This window comes from Leuciscus leuciscus (genome assembly GCF_965113295.1).
Source record: "Leuciscus leuciscus genome assembly, chromosome: 17".
Classification (NCBI taxonomy): Eukaryota; Metazoa; Chordata; class Actinopteri; order Cypriniformes; family Leuciscidae; genus Leuciscus; species Leuciscus leuciscus.
Genome location: NC_138741.1, coordinates 32,427,100 through 32,447,249, shown reverse-complemented (window position 1 = coordinate 32,447,249; position 20,150 = coordinate 32,427,100). Strand labels below are relative to the sequence as shown.

Genomic DNA, 20,150 nt, shown 5'->3' with positions numbered 1-20,150 from the left:
TGGATTGTCTGGCAATCAAAAGGAGCAGCAAAAATAAAAACCAATCGCAGACGCGTAATGAAGTTCCAAACAGACGTTCAAAGATGAAATGGCCTCTGGTTGAGGCACTACTTTATAATGAGCATTTCATAAACAAACAAATGAATAAGAATCACGGGGGAAATGACGGCATTATTATAGACATCCCGTGTAACGTTCTCATGCCAGGAAAGCTAAGGGACATTAGCAGAGCTTAGCCCTTCACCGAGCAAACTGCACTCCTCTACTTCACAATGTAAAGAAGCTCCATTTCCACATCAAAGCCCGGATGGAAAAAAAGCATGATGCACACTTTTATGTTGCTTTGCGGTTTTTGCTGTTGTTTTGTTTATTCCCCCTATCCTCTTCGCAGAGACTCCGTTTTGTGTGAACATGCAAATGGAGAAACACAAGGACATCCTTTAGCTCAGAACAATCACAGGCAGCGCGTGGAGGAGCCGTCTCTGCCTTTGAACTGTTTAAAGTGGTATTAATGGCCAACTTATAAATAATCAACTAATTCCTCTTTAAAGATATCCGCCAGTGGAGCGCTGGAAACTGGGAGCGCTGCAGTCTTTAAAGCAGCCTCAATGCGCAATGTTTTATTCATTTATTTTTGATGCTATGCAATGATTTGTTGCTTGCAAAACTTTATTAAACAGCAGATGCTTTAATCAAAGACCTTCCCCCCAGGCATTTTCATTGAAAACGGTTCACGTTCAACCAGATTTCTTCATTTGTCTTTATAAAAGAATAATTGAAATATTACAGGCAAATTCCAGGGTACATTCAGCATAATCTGAGCAGCATCTGTGCATTCAGAAGTTCGGTGCTAATGTACATTAAGAAATAAATAGTGTTTTTGTGAAGTCACCTGAATGGTCTACACTCACTTGAGATGAAGACTACACTCATAAGAGCTTTCTATAAATCGCGTTTAATTGTGTATAGTGTGGGTCACCTATCAATGCGTTTAGTTGCAGTTGAAATTACGTGACCCACTAACTCTCAGAGAGAATAATTGGCTGCCAAGTTGCCAATGTTGTTGGATTATGCAAACAGAGCAAAGTAGACAACGAAAGTTATTATCGTGAATCAGTACCTGTACGATCAAAGAAGCAGACAAGGTCTGAAGCCAGAAGACTAAAAGAATGACAAAGATATAAAAAAAGTGGAAGGTGGAAAGATGTTATGACTGAGAAAATCCTGGCCTCGTCCTGCTCGCCACACTTGCTAAAAAAAGTCTAAACTATCAGTCAGACGACAGAAGGACTGGAGTAGATTGTGTACAACATGTTTTTCAGCAAAGATTTGATCATGTTGATCGTTTAGAGGCCTTAAAGGATTAGTTTACTTTCAAAAAATGTTTTGCTGATAATTTACTCACCCCAATGTCATCCAAGATATCCATGTCTTTCTTTCTTCAGTCGAAAAGAAATTAAGGTTTTTGAGGAAAAAATTCAAGGATTTAAAAAAAAAAAACTTTCTGTCTATCAAATATGATATAGCAGGCTTTATGGTTAAACACCTTTCCTGTACTTGTGCTCAACACAGTCAACAGATTGAAAATACCTAAGGATATTCCTCGTTTATGATGGCCAAGTATTATATAAAGTTGGACCAACTACAATGTGTTTGGCACATACATGTGTTTAATTAATTGCTCTTTATACACCTAAAAAAATTTTGGTGTGGTGTTTTATAATTGTTAAATTAGAGCCACAGCCAGACAGAAACAACACGACACAGAAGCATAAAATGAACGTATCACGAAACGTACAATACAGTTGGCGGGTTATACGGTGGCTGACATTTGAGTGACATTTAGGGAAGAATTGGATATGTGTTGCATAAGAGAGGATAAGCAGTCTTCATTCAGACCGAGAGAGCCAGAGATGAGTGACCGAGCTCTGGGAGATTGAATGGTAATCAGGACACTGCTGATATTCACCGATTGAAGACTCTTGCTCACCATTGGAGGATTTCAATATCACAAGAGCCCTAGAGGCAGTATTCTTATCAGCAACGGCCTCAGACAAAGAAACCCCCCGAATGAGATATGAGCTTTAACGAGTGCCAGTGCTAAACAACCATGACGATTAGCCAGAGAAGATTCAGGCATGCATGAAGACGCAAACACAAAGGCACGAAGCCCCTCTCCTGCAAACGTGTCCACAATCCATATCCTGGCACGCAATCGCACGCAAACGAACACGAGCCTTGAGACACCACAACTCTTTTGAGAAGAATACCTCCGCTGCCGCAGGCAATCTCATTCTAATGAGCGAGAAACAAAACACAAACAAAACAAAGCAACAGTGCTCTGGAAAAACGCAGTCCGATCTTGCGCACACACACACTCTCGTACATTCAAATACTCCCACACTTAAGTGCCAAAGCTTGCCAGAATTGCTCATTATCACTCCCTTTACAAGACTATAGACAAAGCGCGCCAGAGACAAAACCCACACACAGCTCATCAATGCGGACGCGTTCATTGTGTACAAGGGCGACAAACAAAAAGCGGAGCGACATCCATTTGGATAACCTGAGAGGGCTAACAGCTTTCTCCCAGAGTTGGCAGCCTGAGGAGGGAGGAGAAGAAAGTTCATTAATTAAACAGGGCTTGGGCAGACAGATGGAACCGCTAGCTGGATGCTAATTACTCTGAGACGAGCAGGTTTAACACTCGTCCTCCCCTCCTCCGCCATCAATCACAATTAGCACGGCTCCGAAATGTCCATCCCGCTCATCGGATCACCAACAGGAAGAGTGGGAGACAGAGGCAGGAACTGTGACCAACTGGGCCACTTCATGTCTGCTTAGAAATTTTTTCGCAGATGCACAGGTGTAGACTAGGGTATGGACCAGAGGATTGTGCACCAGTTACGAGACCAGGAATGTTTTATTGCAAATTAAATGAGCAAAAACTTTGGAGAATGCTTGCGAACTTGTGCACAGTCCCTTCTAAGGTGCGCCTGAGGCCGCTGAGAGACATTTATCCTCTTTGCATCCTCACTGTTCTGAGAACATATCAGCTGAACAAGCTATACTCAGGTACAACTGTTCAAATACAGTAGAGGAACACAACTATCCACACTGGCTGTGGCTCTGGCTCTTAGTTGTGCACAAGAAAATAAGCTCTCGATGTCTAGCATTTATATTTGTGTATTTGAAATAAGTCGCTTATGCTCACCAAGGCTGGATTTATTTAATAAAAAAAATAAAAAAACAGTAATATTGTGAAATATTATGGTTGCACTTTCTTCTACAGTGTGTGCACTTGCAGTGTACTTACCTAAGAAAGTACTTGGAAATAAAAGGTAACTACGCAGATTAAGGTTAAGTTTAGGGGTAGGTTCAGGGTTAGCTACCCAGTTATTGTAATTACTTTAATAAGTATATTAAAGGGTATAGTATGTACATGCGAAACAGGACTGTGAAATTTTTATATTATAACAATATTATAACAATTTAAAATGTTTTCTATTTGAATATATTCTAAAATGTAATTCATTCTTGTGATGGCAGAGCTGAATTTCCAGCAGCCAGCTGTGCGGCTTTATATTTTTGTGGAAAACCGTAATACATTTTTCATTTCAGGATACTTTTATGAAGAGAAAGTTTACAAGAAAAGTATTTCATTAAAATCAAAATTATTTGTAACCAAGTAAAAGTCTTTACTGTCATTTTGTATCTTATATGTATCTAATGGAGCCCAAATCTTTGAATGGTACTTTTGAACTATGCAATAAATAAGAGTTATTTTTTATTAAAACTATCAAAGACCAGTCTACTGTGTGGTCACTGTACGCGAGTAGAGGACAAACATGTAAACAAAGAAACATTCTGTCTAAACAAGAACAACTGATCAGCCAGAGAATTAGCCTGAGAGCTAATTTCACTGTGTACTTGAAAACATGATCTATTTGTACAAATATAATGTTAAACCCTTGCTTGGAGGCAACCGTTTATCCATTGTTTCGCATTTAATACAGTTGTCTCTTATCCACACAAAATAAACAACAACAAAACAAGAATACTCTATGCCAGAGTGCAAAAACACAAGCTGGCAGGAGCCAACAGGAGCCGCTCTCACGCTTTTCTCACGCGGTTTAGTAACGTCACTCCTGAGGGAGCATTAATAAAGGAGCAAGCTCTGTGTAACTCTACCTCTCTCTCTCACACGTACACGCACACGCACAGACACACACATATGCGCTGGGGGATCCAACCCTGATCTGGCAATGGCTCCTCCATTCACAATAGTGGCAGAACATGGACAGATGTCAAGCATGAATGCCTAATGGAGTGCTAGTGATTTTTTTTCTTTTTTCATTTTGTGTGGGAGGAGACGGAGGTTCAAGTTTAAACGTAGATTGTCAAATTCAATCACATTGGCGCAGACGTTCTGTGACAGAAAAAAATATCAGAGCAACAAACTGGGTGTTAGCTGCTAAAAGGAGGCAACATTTTGTGGAAACTCACTCAACTAACCCAGTGCACTTTTAAACAGAGGTTCTTTATTGGCATCGATGGTTCCATGAAGAACCATTGGAACCTTTCCATTCAATTTTTTTTTTTTTACAGTAGAAAAAGGTTATTAAGATTATTAAAATGTTCTTCATACTAAGAACAAATTGTTCATTGTCAGTTTCTATTTTTGCATCACAGAACGTTTGCACAATGTGATTATATTTGACAATCTATGTTTAAACCTGAATCTCCGTCTCCTCCCAAAAAAAAAAAAAAAAAAAAAAACCTAGCACTCCATTAGGCATTCATGCTTGACATCTGTCTATGTTGGGCCACTATGGCATCGCAGTGAAAACACCCTTTTAGAAACTATTTTTAAAAGAGCAAGCAACCACCAGAACACCCTGACAACTCGTTGAAATGAGTTCTGCATAAGCAGGCACTCTTACATTGTATTCAGAAATGTTAATAATCTAGTTTACAATGTTACTTCCCCATGCCTTCATGCTCTTGTCAAGAAAAATGCACATTTAATGCATTAAAATTCTGGTTGGAGAGCGGCAAAACAAAAGAAAAACGAGAATATCATCAAGTGCGTATTTCATATCACGTTGATAAAGTATGAAAGAGTTTGACCCAGTAGCATGCAGTACTCATATCGAATTAGACACGACTCGATGACCCGGGAGTCTTCCTGCTCCCTGCGGAAATTTGATTAAAAAAGCTATTGAGGATTCCGAGCATGATGATGATGATGTGCAGAAAAGAAAGCCACGGCTGCATGGATAAACATGAAGTACATGAGTACAAATTACATTTGCCACCTGTTTTTTCTTCTTTTATCCATTCCCTGAGTTGTTTACTGACCTGTGTTTAAGTCCTGGGTTTACCATAAGAGAAAATCCCCCACGGGCATTTGTGTGTGCGCGCGCATGTGTGTGTCACTATTCTTTGTTCCAGGCATCACAAGCAGCAGGAGGGGTAGAGAGAGCTAGAGAAGAGTAATGCTATGAGTCATTCAGTGTTAGAGAGAGAGGGTGGGTGGGAGAATACTTGAGTATTTCATATAAAGAGGCAGCAGTGAGACGCCATATGCCATATGGACAAAACTGACTTTCCACTCATGGCTGGGCTTGACAGGCCTGTGGATGGGAGCCCCCCTTCATTGTGTGTGTGTGTGTGTGTGCATTTGTGAGTGTGTTACAGAGGCTATGTTCAGAATAAAATATTAACTTACCAAATAAAATAAAATAAAATAAAATATTTACTTGAAAAAATAAAGCTTGAAAAAAAAAGTGATAAAGTGAAACAGTAGGTATTATTTCACACAGTGGTATGTTACACTATTGTCACACACTGTGAAAAGATAAATAGTTGAGAATATTTCATTCATTCAAAAAACTTGAGCCATTCAGAACATTTAATATGTGAAGTGAACAACCCTATGCAAAAATCTCTGGATATAGTTTTAGAAGGTTGTACATAGACCTCAATATTTGACATAATCCTAAAAAATGGTGACAATCAACAAATGTAAATGATGAGCTCTTAACAAAACAAACAAATAAATAATAATCTGAAATACTCAAATAAAAAAATAAAAAAAGCAAGTCACCTTTAACATTTAGCAGTCGCAAATATTGAGTCAAGAAATCATTCTTTATATTGGAAACGGAAATTTGAGTGCATTAACTTGTGATGTAAAGTCTTCTATACATTGCATTTAATATGCACTGAAGCAATAGCAAGGGTAGTATGGTAGTGATATTCTCAACATAGCCTATAGACTGTCTATGAATGTGTGAAGGCATGAACGAGAAGAAAAGGAGAGAAAGAGATGGGTGGGTGGTTGAGTTGGTGTAACTCACTGATCTGAACACACTGGACTTTGTCAGGACCTCCAGTAACAGCTGGCAAGTTGGGAGACCCAGGAAAGCAGACTAGGGAGGGGGACAAACATGGGGGTGGAGAAAGGAAAGTGAAAACGTGCTCAGAGCCGCTGAACTGCTCTCCACTGAGACATCGCCTCCCAGCTCTCCACTCAAAGATGCTCATATCAAAAGGGAATCTTCACAGAAAGGCCAGAAACATTATTTATGTAAGGATGCAAAATGTAGGCATGAATGTTGGCCAATGCATTGGAAGTGCACAATCCATCCATCCAACCAACCAACCAACCAACCAACCAACCAACCAACCAAAATGACAAAAACAATGAAATTACTGGAACTTCAATATAAAAATATATTATAAAAACTAATTCAAAATATGAATAAAAACTATAATAGCATCTCAATTATACTAAATATATCAATTATACTGATATTTTTTACTTTTGGTTTACATTAATTTTCAACTGAATTTCTTCAGTGTTGTCGATACAAACATTTGTAGAAACTGCTGCACCATTATTTGCTGTTATCTACTATTATACTATGTTGGTCTATTATTGTGGTATCAGTAATTGCAAATGTACATGGCCCCAAACGCCATGCAAAAAAGCTAAGTGTGGATGTCACTAGGACAGTCTCCTCCAGTTTAACAAGGTGGTTCTTAGCCAGAATAATCTGCAAATTATCGACAGTCGAATGTCAGACTCGGCCTCAACACAAGAAAGCATGTAAGCCATTTCATCACATTTGACTCAACCCTGACATGTGACTTCAACATAATGTATGGATACTGTGCTTCAATAAGAAGCTACTATGAACACAGTAAGATCTAATATGGTGGGATGGCCACAATGACATCCAAATGATCACATTCATAATCCTCACCCTAAATTGCTGGTACTTGTATTATGGTTTATATGAGACCACATCCCCAACTTAAGGCCCTTGCACACTGGTCCGAAATTCGCGTCAGAAATTTTCGCACGTTAAAAAATAAATAGGACTTCACGTTATGTCAAACAAGTGCCTCTGAAACTTTCATCCGTCATAAAAAAATTCGGATCGGGTTCGATTTTCTGCGTTTTTCGCATCCGTAGCAATAATTTTGCATGGTGTTTTGACAATTCAGAGCCACCGAATCACGAATCCGAAAACAACGCATACGAAAATTTCGGACTCAGTGTGCAAGGACCTTTACCCTCGACCATCACGGGTGCTAAAATCTGAATCTCGCATGACTAACGGTGGGTAGGAACAGATTATGGCTATTGATTGGTGCCTAGAGATGGATCTGAGCCAGGAGGAGAGAGGGAGTAAGCAGGCTAACTCCATTGATTCTTGTTCAGCAGGGAGGCAGCAAAGAGACTGAAGGTCAGTGAATCTCTGCCTCACCTCTTAAAGGCCACTGGACTGCCATCGCAAACCCATATGGATTAAAGCATCTCAGCTTCAAGCAGAGAATGACAGAAAGAAAGTGAAAAGACAGTGTATGACACACTGACCTTAGGCCAAAAAAGGTCATATGGCATTATGACAACACCAGGGTGAGTAAATCATGATCAAAGTTTAATTTTTGGATGAACAATCCCTTTAAAAGGACCCATCGTACTCCTCAGCAATACAAAGAAGGAGAATATGAAGGAACAAAAGGCTCTCGTATCAGCTGAAGATTTATTGATCTTGTAATATATCCTAAGTTTCGCTGCAGAAGGCTTCATCATGGCCCACTTCAAACTCGCAGCAGCTGATGAATCAATAATCACGACGCACTATGCGCGACGTGAAAGGTGTCAGCAGGAGTGAGGACTCTCCATTCAAGCTAAGCCCTTTGGAAAAGCATAATCCCAGAGTCGGGCGGGACAGAGATCCATAGATTAGCTCCGCACACTCACCTGCATACACGCATACGAACACGGACAATGGAGCGCAGGGGTGTGGGACAGCGGAGGGTACAGGGGTGGACTGCAGTGCCCCATGCCAAGCGCTGGTGGTCATTTCACCAAAACCCATCCAATTAGAGCTGAGTGATGGTGTACCCCGCTGGAGGCCAGAGAGAGACACCTGCTTTTATCAGCCTGTGCAGGGAGTACGAGGACTCGCTTTCAAGAAATATTCAACTAATTACGTTGGAGCACCAAGCACAACAAGCAGGAAAATTGCAGGGATCCCGAACCATTGTGAAGCAGAAAACTCCAGAGAAGATCTCATCTCCACACAAAAACAGACGTTTTTTTTTAGACTGCGAGGCAAGGTCATGGTTCAGACCGGGAGACTGTGTGTGAGAGAGAGAGAGAGAGAGAGAGAGAGAGAGAGAGAGAGAGAGGGGGAGGGAACCAAGACCATGTTCACACTGCAGTTGAATGTGGATCAAATCAGATTTCCCCCTTCATATGTGATGTAGATCTGTTTCTGGATGACAGTGTAAACGGTAAAATTAACACTCAATCTAACAGTTATGGTCTGGGCCGCTTTCATACATTGGAATTAAATCATAAATGTACCAGATTTTACATAATGTGACTTCAGTGTGAATCTTCAAGGTCTCAAAAGACAATAGTGTCAGTGAAAGCATCGATGTTGAGGTCCCACTATTCCAGGCTGAAATCACGACAGATCTTTTTTTACCACATTGTAATGTAATCTGAGTAAAACGTACTGCATGTAACGTAAGGCATGGCTTGGTTCTATCCATCAGTTATTGATTGGATTTTGAGATGTTGGAGGCAGATTTGAATGAGAGCTTGCAGTCGATTGTAAAAAAAAGGGCGGGTTTAGGCAAACAAAGTGATTGGAGAAGTCTGGCATATGTCACCATAGACACGTCTGTCCCAGTGTTGTTATCGTTAACTAAATTTAAAATGGTTAAAACAAATTGTTACTTGAAAAAAATCTGAAATAAAATAGAAATTTTAGATGAAAACTAAAAAGTAGATTTAAAAAAAAATGTTTGCCTTGGCAACTACCTGAGAGAAAAGTTGAAGTACTAAAATTATGAACTGAAAGAAAACAAACTGAAGATAAAAATAAATTAAAACTATTAAGAAATATATATATATATATATATATATATATATATATATATATATATATATATATATATATATAAAACTGAATAAAAATGACAAAAGCACAAAATATCAATAACGTTAAGATCAATTCATATAGAAAATAGGTAATGTGAATTTTCTTTGAATGACAACCAGAGGATTTTGCCCCCGCCTCTTTACCCTCATAATTAATTACTGTTGTTTTATGTATGCGGGTCAGTGCAGGAGCACCGTCTGTTCAAGCCAATGTCTGACATGAGACACTTTTCAAAAGTCACAACCTTAAAACCAACAACAACAACAAAAAAATCTGATTTGATCAGAAAACTGGAATTGGGCTTGTGTTGAGAACTTGGACAAAGACATTAGATGAGCAATGGAAAGACAAACAGAGAGAGAAAGACACACAGAGAACGAGAGGATGCACTTGTGTGTGTATGTTGAGCAGATGTTCTTGTGACGGACAGATAAGAGACAGTGGTGCAGAAGCAGCACCCAAAAGCAGATCAATTATTCATAGAGACAGATCAAGCCATTGCAGGAAGCTGTGAAAGCAGAATATCCTTAATGGCCTTTCACACCCTATTCACAAGAGACAATTAACAGTCACACACACACACCAACACACAATAATGATCATACTGATGCAATATCATTCCAGAAAGCAAAGAGCAGAAAAAAAAAAAAAAAATCAGGCATGATGCAGGCGCTACAGGTGTAATACAAGCTTATTACACAGGGATGGGAATCTTGTTTCATCATCTTATTTCCATCTTATTTCTATTTTAAATAAATGCTTTTGACTGAATTTACTGCATTTTTGATAAAGTAAACGCAGCCTTGACGACCACAAGAGACTTGATTCAGAAACATGAAAAAAAAAATCTTACCAACCCCAAACTTTTTAATTGTAGTCTAGGGCTCTTTCTTCTCACATATCAAAATGATATCCCCTCAAATCAATATTTTTGTGACCATATTTTATTAATTTGATAAGAAGTCTTGTATTAAATGGGATAATTTGCAGTCAGCTGATCATTATCAAAAAGTAATGACCACTGTTTTATGTCAGCGTTCCTTTAAGGTAAATTTTTTGATAATTCATATTTTCCCATATAGCACGGCATGTAAAACTGGTTGGCACACTTTCCAAGAGTGTTGATTTATTATTTACAGCTACACAACTTGACGCATTACATTACTTCACTTCTTGCCAAACACTTTCAAACTAGTAATGGCAGCTTACGCTGTTTTTAGAGAGTTCTACACGCAGATGAAAAAGTTATGAGACAAACAAATATACATTTAGTAATAGTATAAGCATAACAGTTGATTCCTGACCACTGAATTATTGATGATTAAAGCCACATTTCATGTTGGCCATTGATTTGTTATGATTACATAGCGGGTCTGTTTCAATCTGCTCATTAGTTCCATAGAAAATATGCACTACCTAGGAATTTATCATTGTCAAAATCATTCAATAAAACATTTGCTCTCTGAAAATTCCCAGAATACACCATAAACACCAGAATATTTTGACTTACCGGAAAATGGTGCATTGCCTTCGCCAGAAATGGAGGACGAGCTGTACTTTTAACAGCTATAACAAAACAACAACAAATGATGGCCAAAAAAAACAAAAACAAAAAAAACAATTTGCTCACGCCGTATAATACAGCAATAGTGATAATGATTAACCTCATAATGGCGTTGCAGATTATTGAGGCATCAGTGTCCCGACATTGAGTGTAAGTCATGTACACGATATAATGACCAGGGAACTACACACTCAGAGTGTGTTTTCGGTACAGTTAGCACCAAAAGCACATGCAGATACTCGAATGCAGTGATCTGACAGTCTACTGCATCACAAACCATAAAAGTGAAAGGATACAAACTCTGGTAGAGCGGCAGTCGAGACTTCACGGCCCTGCTAGCATTGATGCACGTGGCCCTCACCAGACTGGGCAACAGCGTTCCAGTCACTATCGCCCCGTCGAACAGAGGCCCGAAGAAAGGAACCTGGTCAAGAGAAGGTAAAACATATTTTTTTAAACTTTAAATCACTATACATGAAGTCTCAGCCTGATGTTGCATGTGATGTGTAGCGGAGTTACAACAGCTCGGGTCCTTAACAGCTTGCAGACACGCACTCGGACAATGATGGCGAGACTCAAGAAGAAGTGACAACATGTAGAAGCAACAGGACATTTCTGAATTGTTAGTTGATGAATTTAGGTAGCTGATTTGGAGTTGTATCTTCTAGTCATTGATTAGCATATTCTGTCATTGATAATTTATGAAATGCATTCCGGGGGCGGGGTTTATGTAAATTAAATTTTAGGGTTAGTGATGTCACTAACCCGGGAGGAAGCTCATTGTAGTTCCTACCAGCCGTTTGTTGTAGTCCTTAAAAAGCGATTTCTGTAAAAGCAAATATCTCCCTTTGCTTTGAACTTCATTGTAACTTTGCAGATGTTGTTTATGCTCAAACAGCAACATTACACACTAACTAAAGTTAAAAAGGTGAATTCATTATCAACCACCCCTTTAAACATTAAATCACTATGCATGAAGTCTCCGCCCGATGTTGCATGTGATGTGGAAAAAATCTATGAGCAGGACAGCTGAATCTAGTCGATGGATAATGCATTTCTTCCATTCGCCAAGGCTGGCATTTATCGAGCGGATGACACGAGAGTTAGTTGAGTGGAACGGCAGATAACAGTGACACAGCTGAGGGAATTTCACTAATTGCAGCCGGTGACATGATGCAGGAACCATATATATCTGACAGCATCCAGGCCACTCAACACACAGCAGTCAAGACTCGTAGAGGTGACGTGTTTACGAGAAATTACAAATGATGCACGCTTGGTTTCTCTGGGGATCTAGTGGCAGACGCGGGAGGAGGAAGATGAAAGGCAGCTTGACCGCGATGAGAGTGGCGTGCCGACAGTGCAGTAATGGACTCTGAGCATTAGTGCTTTCAGGGAACAGACAGGAAGAGAAACCATTCAGCCACAATCCACATATCCTGACAATCAACCAAACATCGCACATCCTGGCGAAGATCTTAAGACGCCTCTGGAGAGGCATTTCACGTAATATATGAAAATCTGGCAAGTTATGGTGGACGGTTGTGGTTTTTAATGTAACGTAATGTCATTATCTTCACGATGGGGGACGTACCTGGGTTTTTTTCAGGATCTGAACAAAGAACATGTGGTTTTTCATTGGGTAGATGATGATGAGGACATCTCCGAAGTCGGTGGGAATGATTCCTCGTCTGTAATCCCGCGTGTGCTCCGACCACACAATGTGCACTTCATCGTTTCCCAAGTGACGAAGCTATGACCAACCAGAGGCAAAACGCATCAATAAATCTGACACAAAAAAATTGTAAACATTAGTCATATAACTCACAAGGGCTTCATGTCGGAAAAAAACAAACAAACACAGATAATCATTTGAACAGGTCAAACATATTGAGCAAACAGAAAAACAGATTCTTAGAAAAACATTAAAAAAGGATAACTCAACCTCACAAACATGTGTGTTTTCTTAGTGATCAACAATAATTCCAGAAAGAAAATACTACATTTATTTTAGTACATAACAACTCTTGGAATTATTTTGAGAATTTTCAATCTGAAGACAAATGAGCCGGAGAAATTGGGTTCATTATGTCTCAATCATTTAAACAAATTGGCTTTTGCCAGAAAATTGGACAGATTTTCATTTTACATAAAAATATACATACATTTGTAGGAAATACATTTTGCAGAAGCTCATTTTTGGCAAGGAACATGAAATACATGGGTGCTGAGAATCTGAATAATATGTAGTTCTAATGTTGAAGCACCAGTAACATATTGCAATGATTTTTTTTTTGTTGCAATGGGTTCAGAGATGTGGTACTCTCAGCTGTCAAAGCTGTAAATGCCTTTAAGTTCAGGTAAAAATAGTATAAATTGTTTCTAGAACTCGACCGGTAAGGGTCAATGCTGATACAGATGTCTAGAGAGCTGGTAACATGCTGGTAAATCTAAATTAATTCAATAGTTATTGAATAGTTATTAACCTCACTAAATAAATGTGTCTCTATCCATTGACACAGCTGTCGGTAGATTTTTTGGTAGATTCACTGCTGATTTTTTTCAGAGACAGATGCAGTTTTAACCTAAACCTTACATTTTGTAATGGTGTACAGCAACAGAGCCGTCACCCTAGGAGTGCGGCGAGCTTCAGTTGCGGTCGCCTTTAGCTTCAGATAACCAGTCTAATATGCTTTTAGAGCTTTTTGGATTCAAACCACTTTATTTTCCTTATTCATTTGAAATAAAATTGCATTACATTAATAAACTGTTTATTTACAATTATTTTATTATTGAATTATTTATTAATTAAATTATAAATTATTAGGTAAGCCAATATTTTTTTATTACGATTTATTTTAGTACAATAGATTCTGACAATTAAAACAAAAGCCAGGCGTGTGTATCTATGACATCAATTACTGCTTTATTTGTTATAAGTATCTTAAGATGTTATTTGTGTATTGTACTTTACATATTTTTTGTATAGTACAGCAAAACTACAGCGCTTCCAGTAGGCTATTTTATGGAGCTGTCAACACTGGAAACTCCGACAGCATGCAATCATTTATAAAACTATGTGTTATTAAATTGTATACATAAAAAAATTTTATTTACAAGTTCCATGCTTGTGTTTTTTTTTTCTGTTTTATTCGGTGCATCTGTTTCTGAATATTGCTTTATCTACACTAGTAGTCTACAATGTTTAGATTTTTTTCAAAGTTTAACACCCCCCACACCCCCACAAACACATTAACGCCAAACATTAACCAAATTAAGAGAATATTTGTGATAGACACATCGCCCAATCCAATAGTAATGCACACATGATGGAAATGATTTTTCATCCAGGGCATCATTCACTGTTCCCAGCATTCACTGTCACTAAACAAAACAAAAGCAGGGCAGACAGACCATAAAGACTTAATTCCAAATAATTAACAACAATTAAGTGGAGTATTAGCAAAATAGTGAGAAATTAAAGTGACCTCTGTAATCAAGGAAAAGGAGTCTTGGAAGCATTTCGCTGCAACAGTGTGGCCTTAAGCGAGCTCTTGTCAATGGGTCGTTAAACATCTGCCGATGCACCCAAGCCTAATGAGCCATTACCAAAACATGTCCTCTTCACCAAAAATGCAATTACCACATTTCCCCATAAGCCCTTAATTATGCTAATAGGCTAAAATTAAACAAATCCACAACAAGATGATTGGGTCGGCGCATACCGATCCATTTGGAGAGTCAGCAGAAGAATTGGCGGCATGTAAACAGGTTGGGGGGAAGAGAGGAAATGCAACACACATTGTACACATATACCAGATGCCATTCTCAATGAAAGGGATCAGATGTTAAAGACTGCAGACTTCTAAGAAATGCAAACTTTAGAATAGGGTGAAGTAGAAGGTGCTGCTGAAGGAGCTGTGGGTGGTTGCCATGCGGTTGCTATGCATTGCTAAGATCTTCTATGCGGTTGCTAGGGTATCTGGTGGTTTCTTCCCGGCCCAAGCCAAAAGAGTCCCTAAGACCCTTTGATGTGCTGGTCTCTAGATATAACTCGGGTCATTCCACCAATCAAAGGCTTTGGGATTTTTTTTCACCCCATTTTATCACTCACCAGATGGAAATCACAGTGATGGCACAGCTTTTCTTAAAACACATGACTTGCGGTATCATGTCTGTGTTGGACAGGACTATTTAATCAGGGTATCTGCAGATTTTTTAATTCAAAGACGTTTTACAAATAAAATGAATAAAAAATATTCTCAAAATAAATCGTGTATCTACAGTAAGATTCTTTTACTTAATTAAACAGGCTCGGGCATATATTCAACACAGGGTAAAACAGGTCAAAACAGGGCAAACATTTTAAATAGGGTAACCTAGTTAAAAATACTCAAGACATGTTTTATTTAAAATATACTGAAATTGGTTTTGTGTACCAATATATAAACACATATGAATTATAGGTCGACTGATATTGGATTTTTGAGGATACGATAATGTGTTGAAAAAAAAAGGTAAAAAAAAATATTATTGTGCCGATACTAGTAAAGTCTATATACTGAATGTATTAAATAATGTTTTTTAGTTTAGGCCCAGAGAAAAGCTGCAAGAGTTTGTTAAGATGCCAGATACAGTTTACTGTCTAACAAAAAACAAAAAACAAAAAAAAACAATGGATGTATAAGGCAGGACTTTTTTAGGGATCATTTTTAAGACCTTAAATTTGATCAAACTGAATTTAAAACTTAAGGCTTAGATCTAATTGTTTAATGTCAATGATTGTTCAAACTGCAATACCTTAAATTGATTGAAAATCAAACTTTTAAATGTTGTTTATATGTCTATTTGGTGTTTTTAATATACTTTAAGACAAACCATGTGCAAATTCATAAGTCGACAGCATTGCTGAGTATTTTCTCCTTTAAACTGCAGTGAACCAAAGACAGTCTCAAATACACGGTGTGAAATCGCTGGTGTTTCTGACGTCACAAACTACCTTGTAACCAATCAGATCAACGTGTGATCGTCAACCAGTCGATCTCTGAGCTGAGTGAGTGAGTGGAGGCGGGGCTCATTTGCATATTCATAGAACCGCGTATACTAAATGAGGCAAGGGTGTCGAGTTACATTCAAGCTATTTTAAGACACGATTTTTTTTTTTAAAGGAAAAAAACATTTAAATATGTAATTTTGGTGATCAAAAATTAGTTTTAAGGGATAAATTATTGACTACATGGAACTTTAAGTATGAGCAATAGTAATAGTGGCATTTGGATTAGCAAACATGAAAATATGAGCATATTAGCAGCCATATGTTGCATAGAGTATAACATTTACACTGAAAACAATTCACTCAGAAATTGATAGGAAGTCGAAAAAATGTACGAAGAATCAGCAAGAAACACATTGAATTAAACGTGAAATTTTGAAGTAGAAAGACTGAAATAGTATTTTCTTGTAAAACATACTCCAATAATCTTTATTTACAGCTTAAAAAAATATTTTTTACAGTGTACATGCAGATTGTAAACACAGACGCTGAGCAGAGCAAGAGATGCCCTGAAGCTTAAACGCTGCATGGTAAAGAAGCAGCGTCCCTCCCTCTGAAACAAAAGAGAGTGTGTGTGTGTGTGAGGTGCCTCCTGACACTGGGCCTCGCATGGAAACACCCTCCCAGTAACTGCATTACTAGCCTGGCCAGCTGCTCTGCTCGATCTGCCCCCAGCACTCAATTTGATTCAGGAATTCTTCTCTTTTCCCCTCTCTGTGTTCCTCGCCGTCGTCTCTTCACCCCTCCTTTCTCTCACTACCTCTGAAAGTTGCATTTGCAAATTAGAGGAGTTACTTCCTGTCTGCCTGTGGCTGATAAAACAGCCCTTTCACCCCTCCTCACACACGTGCCAGAGCGGGAGCGCGGCAATTACGGGGCCTGATGTCCAAAATGAATCGAGCATGGCTCGCGGCACACACACTCCCTCCCACTGGCTCACAGAGGCACGGAGCGTGGCTGAGATGGGCTAATATGAGCTCTGACGGTGTGAGGCTTCGATGTCCGGGAGCCTGATGAATTTTTCTCTCTGCAGGCCTGCGCATGATCGGATTGAGCGCTCAGAACTAAGCAGGATCCCACCGGCTCATTTTGCCAGAGTTAACCTGCTAACGCATGTCGATCGCCGTCCCGCAGACACAGGGGGAATTCGATAGCAGGGCCCTGCTGGTATCCGGCAGGCCTTTGGCCCTTGCGGCGTGAGTTAATGTGCTGATCGGGGCCCCGGTCACAGCGCGCACAGGAGTCCAGAGTTATTAAACCTGCACATGCTCGGCTCCCTCGCTCGCGACACGCTCTCGCAGCTCGCAGAGATCTGACAGAGACCAGCGATCAGCAGCACGCGCCAGAAGTCACGCTTTACACGCATGTCACCCCTCATTAATTCAACATTTTAAACAGAATTAAATGTCAATACGGGTTTTCTTAGGGGTAAGCAGACATTTGTCATTAATATATATATATATAAAGGTGTCACAAACAAATACATCATTTTAAGGAGGAAAGAAGAGGTGTGCACATCCATAACTCATCTAAAAAGAAGAGTGGAAAAAGGGTGAAAACACAACTAAGTGACTAACCAATCACTCTACGTGTCAGAGGTTATCGGCCCTGACCGACACACTAACAATAATAAATACATACATACATATATATATATGAAAAGTTCAGATGCAAAAGCCTCTAAGTGCCATCTGCAATTTTCTTCTAGAATGATCATTTTGATAAAGCTTGTATATTTAAGTTAAGTAATTTTACTTAAATGACAATTAATAGGTAATCTGCATTGCCATTTAAGTGAAATTACTAAACTTAAATATACAAGCTTTATCAAAATGATCATTCAAGAAGAAAATTTCAGATGGCACTTAGAGGCTTTTGCATCTGAACTCTTCATATATACATATTATTATTATTTATTTTTTGTTGGTACTTTACAAATGTGTGTTTTAGTGAGCGGGCATATTCCTTCTTTATTTTGTGTTGCTTTTAATTTAAAACAACGTCCAAAGCATACACACACACACACATAGATATTTTACTACGACGGATGCCTTCATTCTAAAGCTTCACCATGCATTTCTTTGTCCAGTTTGTAGACTTCCATGGCTTACTTGAGACTATTTTGGTGACTAGATATGATTGCTAGATTACAAATGCACTCAGATTTCACTCGATTTGATTGCTTCTCTCTCACTGCTTGACAGTGGTAGAACAAACGGCAATAGAAAAGCTTGATAGTGATAGCAACAGTAACAAAGGGGACGCAGTTTAACGGCAAAACCAAAGATAATGCACTTTTTTCTTCCTCATTTCCTCTCTGAATGTGACTGGAATGCCTGCACTCCTGACCAAGCTATGATGCAATTTATGATACTGATAAATGACAAATTTCTACCAGTTTATTGTGTAAATCACATCTAAAACCGCTATATTTATTTTAAAAGTGTATGGGTCTTGTCAAGTAGGAAATGAGGCACTACCTTTTTGGTGATGGAGTCATCTGAGTCAGAAGGCATGCGAGTGGACACGTGGAAGATGACCTCCACGTTGGAGGTAGCGTAGTATGGCGCTGTGGTTCCTGTGCTGCCATTCCTCTGCAAACCACCCATAAACCCACAGTGAGACGCCAGATTCACCTGAAAGAGAGAGAAGCTTTCTGATGTAGTCACAGGACATGATCTCTGCTCACTACAGACGCATTAAGTGGATTTTATGTGTTCTTTCACCTCCCATCCCAGCCCAGAGACGAAGTCCTCATACGCCTGACTGCCCTCTGTGTTGGACAGAATGGAGCATTTGTCCTCTTGGCCTTCCCCAATGTAGAACACAGCGATCTTGTGCGTCTCTCGACTGGAGACAGAAAAACACAAGACGAACAGACATCATGCAAACAGTTGTGACATCATGACATTTGAGGTGTCACCATATTTGATGTGTTCAGTGTATTTAATCAAAGGCAATCCAGAGAAATGGGAAGCACCTGAGCAACATATCAAGTGTTGTAGCAAAGGGTGTGAATACTTACGCAATGCAATTTTTTACTCTTTTTAATACATTTAAATCAAAGTTATCACAAATCTGGTTTTACTTTGTCATTATGGGGTATGAAGTATAGATTAGTGTTATTTATGTTATTTGTTTATTCACATATAAACATTCATCAACTCACACATCAGTTAAACGAAACTCAAGCATGTTCGCTTGATGTGCGAGAACCAATGAGGTTCGTTCTCGTGTTCCGCAGCTCGTTTGAGCTTCTGCAAGAACCAATGAGCTTCATTCTCATGTTACGCAGCACGTTTGAGCTTCTGCAAGAACCAATGAGCTTCATTCTCATGTTACGCAGCACGTTTGAGCTTCTGCAAGAACCAATGAGGTTCATTCTCATGTTACGCAGCACGTTTGAGCTTCTGCAAGAACCAATGAGCTTCATTCTCATGTTACGCAGCACGTTTGAGCTTCAGCAAGAACCAATGAGCTTCATTCTCATGTTACGCAGCACGTTTGAGCTTCTGCAAGAACCAATGAGGTTCATTCTCGTGTTACGCAGCACGTTTGAGCTTCTGCAAGAACCAATGAGGTTCATTCTCATGTTACGCAGCACGTTTGAGCTTCTGCAAGAACCAATGAGCTTCATTCTCATGTTACGCAGCACGTTTGAGCTTCTGCAAGAACCAATGAGGTTCATTCTCATGTTACGCAGCACGTTTGAGCTTCTGCAAGAACCAATGAGGTTCATTCTCATGTTACGCAGCACGTTTGAGCTTCTGCAAGAACCAATGAGCTTCATTCTCATGTTACGCAGCATGTTTGAGGTTCTGCAAGAACCAATGAGGTTCATTTTCATTCTCGTGTTACGCAGCACGTTTGAGCTTCTGCAAGAGATTTGTTCTCACGTGTCAAGCTGGTTCGGTTGAGCTTCTGTTTATGTTCGCTGATCAATGATTATATGTGAATAAAACACTAAATTAAATCTGTTCATCATATAAAACGAGAGTTTCTTAAAAAAAATTGGGACTAAACTGCTCAATTCAAATGGTAATATAATATGAACTTTTTGAAG

The 20,150-nt window shown here is 39.1% G+C and overlaps 1 protein-coding gene and 1 long non-coding RNA gene across 4 annotated transcripts in view; one reads left to right on the top strand and one right to left on the bottom strand.

Annotated features, from left to right (window-relative positions):
- The window catches only part of ralgapa2 (Ral GTPase activating protein catalytic subunit alpha 2), a 176,378-nt gene that overhangs the window by 26,956 nt on the left and 129,272 nt on the right, over nt 1-20,150 (bottom strand). For all 3 annotated transcript variants that reach the window (XM_082143396.1, XM_082143395.1, XM_082143397.1), the window contains 4 exons: nt 18,814-18,937; nt 18,568-18,723; nt 12,629-12,787; nt 11,331-11,458 (listed from right to left, as the gene is read on the bottom strand). In XM_082143396.1, the coding sequence (XP_081999522.1) occupies nt 11,331-11,458; nt 12,629-12,787; nt 18,568-18,723; nt 18,814-18,937 (567 nt within the window). The remainder of the gene's footprint in view (nt 1-11,330; nt 11,459-12,628; nt 12,788-18,567; nt 18,724-18,813; nt 18,938-20,150) is intronic.
- On the top strand, nt 6,652-9,441 carry LOC309479557. Its single transcript, XR_014199302.1, has 2 exons — nt 6,652-9,366; nt 9,404-9,441. It is a non-coding gene; the product is annotated as an uncharacterized lncRNA (long non-coding RNA).